Source organism: Rhinopithecus bieti, unplaced genomic scaffold, assembly GCF_001698545.2.
Source record: "Rhinopithecus bieti isolate Rb0 unplaced genomic scaffold, ASM169854v2 scaffold_61533, whole genome shotgun sequence".
In the NCBI taxonomy this organism is placed as follows: domain Eukaryota; kingdom Metazoa; phylum Chordata; class Mammalia; order Primates; family Cercopithecidae; genus Rhinopithecus; species Rhinopithecus bieti.
In genome coordinates, this window is record NW_016823925.1 from 483,332 (window position 1) to 493,672 (window position 10,341).

Consider the following 10,341-nt stretch of genomic DNA (forward strand, 5'->3'; position numbering starts at 1 on the left):
AGATGGAGTCTCGCACTGTTGCCCAGGCTGGAGTGCAGTGGCTGAATCTCAGCTGCACTGCAAGCTCCGCCTCCCAGGTTTACGCCATTCTCCTGCCTCAGCCTCCCGAGTAGCTGGGACTACAGGCGCCCGCCACCTTGCCCGGCTAGTTTTTTTTGTATTTTTTAGTAGAGACGGGGTTTCACTGTATTAGCCAGGATGGTCTCGATCTCCTGACCTCGTGATCTGCCCGCCTGGGCCTCCCAAAGTGCTGGGATTACAGGCTTGAGCCACCGCACCTGGCCTATATTTTCTTTAAATGTCCCTTTTCCCCTAGCATGGTAACATCTGCACAGTTGGCCAGGGTGACCTGTCTTGGATATATAGAAATATCCCTGCTAAGCCAGTTGTCTGGATTAGAGGTGCAATCTCTGACCTACCTGTGGCATCTATGTCTGAGGCTGACTAATTAGTCTAATGGGAACGGCGGTACAACCTGGACCTCATTAACCCTAACCAGTTCAGCTAATTGTGTTGATGATAAATGCTTCACTTTCATGTAGCATTTTCATAGTCATTATATCAAAAGGCCTCCATGAACTGGGTATAATTATCCCCATCGTACAGCCCAAAAGACTTCAGCTCAGAGAGGGTAAATGACTTGCTCAGAGTGCTACGTAATTAACTGGAAATTGAGCCCAGGTGTGTCAATCATTTAACAAGCGGAAAGGAGGGAAAAAAAAAAAGCGCTTCTTTCTCTTGCTCATGTTTTTCTTATGTTTTCTTAGTGCCTGTGAGTTCTTTGGGTTATTCTTCTTCCCCTGCCCTGTGAACCCCTCACCACAATTGCCTTCTGAATCTCTGTCTTAGGTGTAGTTTCTGCTAAGCTTCTCCATCAGCTGGGGATGAGCCTAGGAGTCAGTAAGGAAGGACTGTAAAACAGACAAGGGGGCTGGGCGTGGTGGCTCACGCCTGTAATCCTAACATGTTGGGAGGCCGAGGCAGGTGGATCTCTTGAGTCTAGGAGTTCGAGACCAGCCTGGCCAACATGGCAAAAACCCGTCTCTACTAAAAATCCAAAAAAAAAAAAAATTTTAAAAGCCAGGCGTGGTGGTGGGCACCTGTAATACCAGCTACTCGGGAGGCTGAGGCATGAGAATTCCTTGAACCCAGGAGGTGGAGGTTGCAGTGAGCTGAGATCACACCACTGCACTCCAGCCTGGGCGACAGAGTGAGACTGTGTCTCAAAAAAAACAAAACAAAACAAAAAACTCCCCGGGTATGGCAAAGCATGCCTGTAATCCCAGCTACTCGGGAGGCTGAGGCAGGAAGATCACCTGAGGTCAGGGGTTCGAGACCAGCCTGGCCATCATGACGAAACCCTGTCTCTACTAAAATACAAACAACAAAACAAAACAAAAAAAACTCCCTGGGTGTGGCAAAGCATGCCTGTAATCCCAGCTGCTCGGGAGGCTGAGGTAGGAAGATCACCTGAGGTCAGGGGTTCGAGACCAGCCTGGCCAACATGACAAAACCCTGTCTCTACTAAAATGCAAAAAATGCAAAAAAAAAAAAAAAAAAAAAACCCCCCCGGGGGGGCCAGGAGGTGGAGGTTGCAGTGAGCTGAGATCACACCACTGCACTCCAGCCTGGGCGACAGAGTGAGACTGTGTCTCAAAAAAAACAAAAACAAAAACAAAAAACTCCCCGGGTATGGCAAAGCATGCCTGTAATCCCAGCTACTCGGGAGGCTGAGGCAGGAAGATCACCTGAGGTCAGGGGTTCGAGACCAGCCTGGCCATCATGACGAAACCCTGTCTCTACTAAAAATACAAACAACAAAACAAAACAAAAAAAACTCCCTGGGTGTGGCAAAGCATGCCTGTAATCCCAGCTGCTCGGGAGGCTGAGGTAGGAAGATCACCTGAGGTCAGGGGTTCGAGACCAGCCTGGCCATCATGACGAAACCCTGTCTCTACTAAAATACAAACAACAAAACAAAACAAAAAAAACCTCCCCTGGGTGTGGTGAAGCATGCCTGTAATCCCAGCTACTTGGGAGGCTGAGTCAGAATCGCCTGAACCAGGAGGCGGAGGTTGCAGTGAACCAAGATTGCGCCACTGTACTCCAACCTGGGCGACAGAGTGAGACTCAGTCTCAAAAAAGGAAAACAAAAAAGACAAGGGAATTTGGAGTAAAAGGCTATCTGGCCTTGTTGAGCCTGACTAAGTATACCAGGTTGATTGACTTTTCCTTCCTTTTCCTGGGATTCAGTGCTACCTACCTGTTCCCCTCTCGACTTTCACTGTGACAATGGCAAGTGCATCCGCCGCTCCTGGGTGTGTGACGGGGACAACGACTGTGAGGATGACTCGGATGAGCAGGACTGTCGTAAGTGTTGGCAGGGGCTGGGCGAACTCCATTGAGTTCTATTGGGAAAGGATTTTCAATCAGCGATGTCCCAGGTCCACATGAGCCCTTGTGTTTTCAGCACTTGGTCCTGTCCTTTTACTTCCTCTAGCAGTCAGATAAGCTGCTGAGAGGCAGCCACCTCCTTCGGAGCCCTCGGGGCAGCACTGGAGCTACTTGACTGCTCCGGAGGGCTTTAAGTCAGGCTTCCAGGCACCAGACCCCCACTGCCTGCAGCAGCCTGACTGTTCTGTGTCCACAGCCCCCCGGGAGTGTGAGGAGGACGAGTTTCCCTGCCAGAACGGCTACTGCATCCGGAGTCTGTGGCACTGTGATGGTGACAATGACTGTGGTGACAACAGCGATGAGCAGTGTGGTGAGTGGCCCCAGTGGGGGGAGGCAGACAAGGTGGCCAGTGGGTGGCCTGGCCATAGGAAGAGATAGCAGCAATGGCCCCAGCACTGCCAAACCTTGAACTGCCCAGATATCTGGAGCAGCTAGAGGAAGGCAGAGGGGGCAGAGCCGCTCAGACCCCCGAGAAACTGTGGACCAGGAGACTGAGGCCCAGTCTCTCCAGGGCCTCCATTCTTCATGGAGAGTCTGCACTGACTCTGGGGTGCCTTTCAGGGCCTGGGTCAGACCCACCAAAGCCAGTGAAGTTGGGGAGTCAGAGAGGAGGATGAGAGGGTTGCCTGTGGGGCCCTCTCAGAACTGCTGTCCCATCGCATCCCCCCAGACATGCGCAAGTGCTCCGACAAGGAGTTCCGCTGCAGTGATGGAAGCTGCATTGCTGAGCACTGGTACTGCGACGGTGACACCGACTGCAAAGATGGCTCTGATGAGGAGAGCTGTCGTGAGTGGCCCCAGACCTCAGGCTGTTGGGTTGGATAAGGGCGCATGGTTCTGCCCATGGGCTAAGGGTGAGGCTGTGGGGTGCATATACCAAGGGCAAGGAGCATGGGGGTGCCTCAGCAGCAGCTCCTCCTGGGCTGAGCTAGGGAGGGACCAAGTTCCCCAGGTGGGAAAGGAAGGCTCCCTTTGGTCCACCTGAATATGGGTGTCTATAAGGGCTGTCCCAGATGAAACCTGGTTGCATCTCACTTGAAGAAGCTCTCCTGCCTGAGCATCCTGCCTGCTTGAGGAATCAGGGCCCCTCTCCTTCATCCAGGCCTGAGTGTGTGCCCCACCCCACCCCTGCCTTCCTTCCAGCCTCAGCAGTGCCAGCACCTCCCTGCAACCTGGAGGAGTTCCAGTGTGCCTATGGCCGCTGTATCCTCGATATCTACCACTGCGATGGCGACGATGACTGCGGAGACTGGTCGGACGAGTCTGACTGCTGTGAGTGCTCCGGCCAACTGGGAGGTGGGGAGGCCAGACTGGGAAGAACTCCTCGGGTGGCAAGGCACAGGTGCCAGCTGGGGCAGGAGTTCAGAGAGGAGTTTCTGGATTTTCTGGTCCCTCTTTGGAAGAGATGGAGGAACTGGGATTCTGGGACTGTGGCCTTCTAGTCTGCCGTGGGACACTGTGCACAGACTGGCTAGAGATAGAAGTCTTGTGTTTCCCTAGCCTCCCACCAGCCCTGCCGCTCTGGGGAGTTCATGTGTGACAGTGGCCTGTGCATCAATGCAGGCTGGCGCTGCGATGGTGACGCGGACTGTGATGACCAGTCTGATGAGCGCAACTGCAGTGAGTGGGGGAATGGTATTAGGCTGGGCTGGAACTAAGGAGAAGGCTTGTGGAGCCAAAGAGGCCCCTACTGGCTGGGCACGGTGGCTCACGCCTATAATCCCAGCACTTTGGGAGGCCGAGGCGGGTGGATCACTTGAGGTCAGGAGTTCGAGACCAACCTGGGCAAGATGGTTAAACCCCATCTCTACTAAAAATACAAAACTTAGTCGGGTGTGGTGGCAGATGCCTGTAATCCCAGCTACTTGGGAGGCTGAGGCAGGAGAATTGCTTGAACCCAGGAGGCAGGGTTTGCAGTGAGCCAAGACAGCATCCCTACACTCCAGCTTAGGTGACAGAGTGAGATGACATCTCAAAAAAAAAAAAAAAAAAAAAAAGACAAAGAGGCCACTACCCATAAATCTTGAAGACACTGGGTAAGACCACCATGTACAGTTGTGTAGGTCGTGCACTGTGCAGAGGCAATATGTTCAAAGGGAAGCCAGTCACATAATAGATTTATATACTCATCATGGCAGTTTTCCAGCAGATGGCAGTAAAGTGTCTTGAGGAAAGGATACCTTTTTCTGATTCACACAAAGACGCCATATAGACCAGCTGTGATCCTGGTGTTGAGAGTGGCATGGGTACTGACATAAGCTGCAGTTTTGGGTGGCAGGGAGAATTTCAGGCTGAAATGGGGCCCACCTTTCATTAGGCCTTTGCTTTGCCCAGCCACCTCCATGTGTACAGCAGAACAGTTCCGCTGTCGCTCAGGCCGCTGCGTCCGCCTGTCCTGGCGCTGTGATGGGGAGGACGACTGTGCGGACAACAGCGATGAAGAGAACTGTGAGAATACAGGTGGTGTCTCCCGGGGTGCCCCAGAACCCTTAGCCTATAGTTGGGGTGGAAGGGTGGAAAAGAGGGTGTTATTGCTGTCTTTCCAGTCGGGTTGAGGTTTTACCAGTGTAAAATCCAGGTGCATCGTTAACCTGCGGCCTTATGGCCTGGAGCATGGTATCAGAGCTGCAAGTTTCAATTGCCACTCCTATTCTAACTCACACACAGCCAGTGCCTTTAGCTCTGGTCTACTGAGGAAGGACTACCTTCCATCTGGCAGCCCCCATGGGTGCTCCCCTGGCCATACCCAGTACTGAGCATGTGGATGTAGTTTTTCATTCTGTTCCATATTCTTCATCATCCCACTGTGGTGTCCTGGGGAGAAAGCGAATGCAGACATCCAGCCAGCCCTGTCTGAGCTGCTTCCTGCCCAGGACCCTCACCCTCCCACCTTGAGTCTCATCTGTCTCCAGCTTACCCTAGAAAATGACAGATTCCCATCTCTTTGTTGACCCAAGCCCTGCCTTGCTGTGACCTGACCCTCCCTCTCCCTAGGAAGCCCCCAGTGTGCCTCGGACCAGTTTCTGTGTTGGAATGGGCGCTGCATTGGGCAGAGGAAGCTGTGCAACGGGGTCAACGACTGTGGTGACAACAGCGACGAAAGCCCACAGCAGAATTGCCGTGAGTGTCCCCAGTGGGCGGACCTGGCCCATGGTTTGTGGCCGAACCCCACCCATAGGGTTCAAAGGGAATCCTCCCTCAGGACTCTTGCAGCTTTGGGAGCTGTTGTTCCCGGTCCAGGTGGAATGCCAAGTTGGCTGTCTGGGGGAGGATTCTGGGCTCAACTCCCAACTCTGGCTTGGCTGGCACAGGGCCCCGGACGGGTGAGGAGAACTGCAATGTTAACAACGGTGGCTGTGCCCAGAAGTGCCAGATGGTGCGGGGGGCAGTGCAGTGTACCTGCCACACAGGCTACCGGCTCACAGAGGATGGGCACACGTGCCAAGGTGAGCTGAGGCCTGGTTTGCAGCAGAGTCGGGGTTCTGAGCAGGGGCAGCAGACAGGCAGCTGTGTTTCCTATGGGTCAGGCATGTGAAGGCTGTGACCTCACTTCATCCTCAAAATAACCCTAGGAGGTGGGGATCATCCTTCCCATTTCACAGATGGGGAAACTGAAGCAAAGAGAGGATAAGTAACTTACCAAAGGCCACACAGCTGGTGAGCAGCAGAGTTGGGATTCCAGCCCAGGTCTACATGACCTTAAAGCCCTTAACCATTTCTTTTTTTTTTTTTTTTTGAGATGGAGTCTTGCTCTGTCACCCAGGCTGGAGTTCAGTGGTGCGATCTCGGCTCACGGCTGCCTCCGCCTCCTGGGTTCAAGCAATTCTCCTGCCTCAGCCTCCCAAGTAGCTGGGACTATAAGCGTGTGCCACCATGCCCAGCCGCCCTTAACTATTTCTTAGACAACCTTCCCACTAGGCCTGGAAAGTAGATGGGGATGTGGGCAGAAAAGCAGCTCGCCAGCCTGGGAGCAGGGGTGGGAAGACGACAGAAGGGAGATCTCTTGACGTGCCTGGTGTTCCCAGATGTGAATGAGTGTGCCGAGGAGGGGTATTGCAGCCAGGGTTGCACCAACAGCGAAGGGGCTTTCCAGTGCTGGTGCGAGACAGGCTATGAACTACGGCCCGACCGGCGCAGCTGCAAGGCTCTGGGTAAGGGCTGTTGGCACTTGGCTGGGTGGGCAGAGGGCTCAGCATGGAGGAAGGCCAAGTGCTCTGGTGCTCAGGGATTTGCAGAGAGGTAGAGAGATTTCCATCGCAGTAAAACGGAGCAACAGTTGCATTCTAAGCCCCAAGAAAAGCTGCCGTAGTGGGGTGGGGAGGGGTGGAGGAGTATAGTTTAAGGGTTGCTACTCTTCTGGTACTGATGCTGACAGCCTGGGGCATGCCCCTGTGGGCACGTGGCTCCATCGGTCAGCTGAAGACCTGCTGATGGGTACCAGGGGCGGCTCTGAAACCCAGTGGGGACCCCATGTTTATACTGTGTCCCAGGGCCAGAGCCTGTGCTGCTGTTCGCCAATCGCATTGACATCCGGCAGGTGCTGCCGCACCGTTCTGAGTACACACTGCTGCTTAACAACCTGGAGAACGCCATTGCCCTTGATTTCCACCACCGCCGCGAGCTTGTCTTCTGGTCAGACGTCACCCTGGACCGGATCCTCCGTGCCAACCTCAACGGCAGCAACGTGGAGGAGGTTGTGTCTACTGGGCTGGAGAGCCCAGGTAGGGAATGAGCCCCCATGGAGAGGGGCTTAGCCATGCCACACGCACAGCAATGGTGGGAGGAGCAGGCCAGTGGTTTGCAAACCTTAGGCAGGGAAATCTTAGCTGGAGCTCTAATATAGAAAACATTTGTTAATATATATCAGTTTTATAGGTTCAAATATAACATTTGCTTATGATTGAGCTCATTCAGTGAGAATAATCAGAGCACGTTGGTGGTTGTAATCATGGGAATCAGATTGATGGATGACAGAGTTCTCTATCAGCCTTTGCATCTAGTTTATTTCTGAGTTTTGTTTCAATTGCTTAGTATTAAGAATATTTGGATTGACCTGGATAAGTATATCAAAATGTTTTATAGGTTTTAAAAAACAGGCCAGGCGCGGTGGCTCACGCCTGTAATCCCAGCACTTTGGGAGGCCGAGGTGGGCAGATCATCTGAGGTTGGGAGTTTGAGACCAGCCTGACCAACATGGAGAAACCGCATCTCTACTAAAAATACAAAAGTTAGCCGGGCATGGTGACACATGCCTGTAATCCCAGCTACTCAGGAGGCTGAGGCAGGAGAATTGCTTAAACTCAGGAAGCAGAGGTTGTTGTGAGCCAAGATCGTGCCATTGCACTCCAGCCTAGGCAACAAAAGCAAAACTCCGTCTCAAAGGAAAAAAAAAAAAAAAAAAAAAAACAGGCCAGGAGTGGTGGCTCACGCCTGTAATCCCAGCACCTTGGGAGGCTGAAGCAGGTGGATAACCTGAGGTCAGGAGTTTGAGACCAGCCTGGCCAACATGGCGAAACCCCGTCTCTATTAAAAATACAAAAGTTAGCCAGGCGTGGTGGAGCACGCCTGTAATCCCAGCTACTTGCCAGGCTGAGGAAGGAGAAACGCTTGAACCCAGGAGGTGGAGGTCGCAGTGAGCCAAGATCGTGCCACTGCACTCCAGCCTGCGCAATGGGAGTGAGACTGCATCTCAAAACAAACAAACAAACAAACAAACCACAGAAACAGCTCACTTGGCAATCTCAGACTATTTTACAAACAGGTGAAGTGGTCAAATTCTAATTTGGTATCAAGCACATTGGACTCAAATGCTTAGAGAACTTCTGAAATGCCTCTGCAAAACCCTAGATGACAATTTACAAACCCCAGGGTCAGAACAGTGGGGGACCCTGGGAATGCGTCAGGGAGGCGGAATTCAGGAAGTGAGGTGTGGTTGGCTGTGAGGAGGAAGTGCATGCCCTTGGACAGTTACTTGACTTTTCTGTGCCTCACTTTCCTCATCTTCATGGAAATTACAGTATCTAGCTCACAGAGTTGTGATGCTTAAATGAATTCATGTATCTAAAATGATGACAATAGTGCCTGGCCCAAGAAATTGCTTCCTGTAAGAGTTTGCTCTTGTTACTATGGGAAAGGGGAGCCTGGGTTGACTCCTTGACATTTTTTGTGCTGCTTCTCACCAGGGGGCCTGGCTGTGGATTGGGTCCATGACAAACTCTACTGGACCGACTCAGGCACCTCAAGGATTGAGGTGGCTAATCTGGACGGGGCCCACCGGAAGGTGCTGCTGTGGCAGAACCTGGAGAAGCCCCGGGCCATTGCCTTGCATCCCATGGAGGGGTAAGTTGTATCTCAGGCTGCTGAATCTCTCTTGCTACTTCTCGGGACAGCTCCCAGGCTACCTGGACTAGATGTTCTGGGGGTACATCTTCAAAGTGTGGTGTAGCTGGGCGTGGTGGCTCATGCCTGTAATCCCAGCACTTCGGGAGGCCGAGGCGGGCAGATCACCTGAGGTCAGGAGTTCGAGACCAGCCTGGCCAACATGGTGAAACCCCATCTCTGCAAAATACAAAAATTAGCCAGGCATGGTGGCGGGTGCTTATAATCACAGCTACTCAGGAGGCTGAGGCAGGAGAGTCGTTTGAACCCAGGAGACGCAGGTTACAGTGAGCTGAGATTGCACCACTGCACTCCAGCCTGGGCGACAGAGCGAGACTCTGTCTCAAAAAAAAAAAAAAGGTGTGATGTTAATAACATGGGCCCTGTCCCCCACACACTTGAGTCTGGATCCCGGCTCTGTAGTAACTGGCTATGTGGCCTTGGGCCAGTTAATCTCTGTCTGCCTTGTTTACTCATTTCTAAATTGGTGATTAAAAAAAATACTTCCGTCATAGTTGTGTGAAGATTAAATGAGGTGATGCATTTTAAATTGCATATAATACACATTAGATAAGTTGTAGGTGTTTAGTATTTTTATTATTAGCTCATAAGGTTGACCTAATTAGTACAAATTAAGTTATTAGTAATTCATAAGAATTGTAATTAATTATTATAGCCTAAAAATTAATAGAGGGGCCAGGCATGGTGGCTCACACCTGTAATTCCAGTACTTTTGGAGACCCAGGTAGGAGGATCACTTGAGTCCAGGAGTTCAAGACCAGCCTGGGTGACATGGTGTGGCCTCATCTCTACAAAATTTTTTTTTAAATTAGCCTGACTTAGTGGGTGCATGACTGTAGTCTCAGCTACTTGGGAGGTTGAGATGCAAGGATGGCTTGAGACTGGGAGGTCGAGGTTGCAGGGAGCCGTGATTGCAACACTGCATTCCAGCCTGGGTGACAGAGTAAGACCCTGTTTCAAAAAAAAGTTAAATAAATAAAATTGAGAAATCTGGTCAGGTTCAGTGGTTCACGCCTATAATCTCAGCACTTTGGGATGCTGAGGTGGGCAGATTGCTTGAGCCCAGGAGTTCAAGACCAGCTTGGGCAACATGGCAAAACCCCATCTCTATAAAAAGTACAAAAATTAGCTGGACTTATTGGTGCATGCCTGTAGTTCCACCTACACAGGAGGCTGAGGCAGGAGGATCACCTGAGTCCCAGAGTTCGAGACTGCAGTGAGCCATGATCATGGCACTGCACTCCTGGATGACAGAGTGAGACCCTATCTCAAAAAAAATTAAATTTAAGATCGGGCGCGGTGGCTCAAGCCTGTAATCCCAGCACTTTGGGAGGCCGAGATGGGCGGATCACGAGGTCAGGAGATCGAGACCATCCTGGCTAACACGGTGAAACCCCGTCTCTACTAAAAATACAAAAAACTAGCCGGGCGAGGTGGCGGGCGCCTGTAGTCCCAGCTACTCGGGAGGCTGAGGCAGGAGAATGGCGT

At 51.9% G+C, this 10,341-nt stretch overlaps 1 protein-coding gene across 1 annotated transcript in view; it reads left to right on the forward strand.

Annotated features, from left to right (window-relative positions):
- LRP4 (LDL receptor related protein 4) overlaps nt 1-10,341 on the forward strand; it is a 63,408-nt gene that overhangs the window by 17,811 nt on the left and 35,256 nt on the right. Inside the window, exons 3-13 of the mRNA XM_017861981.1 lie at nt 2,254-2,370; nt 2,651-2,764; nt 3,125-3,241; nt 3,598-3,726; nt 3,955-4,074; nt 4,789-4,914; nt 5,449-5,574; nt 5,766-5,900; nt 6,480-6,605; nt 6,945-7,175; nt 8,637-8,793. Coding sequence (XP_017717470.1) covers nt 2,254-2,370; nt 2,651-2,764; nt 3,125-3,241; nt 3,598-3,726; nt 3,955-4,074; nt 4,789-4,914; nt 5,449-5,574; nt 5,766-5,900; nt 6,480-6,605; nt 6,945-7,175; nt 8,637-8,793 — 1,498 coding nt within the window. The remainder of the gene's footprint in view (nt 1-2,253; nt 2,371-2,650; nt 2,765-3,124; nt 3,242-3,597; nt 3,727-3,954; nt 4,075-4,788; nt 4,915-5,448; nt 5,575-5,765; nt 5,901-6,479; nt 6,606-6,944; nt 7,176-8,636; nt 8,794-10,341) is intronic.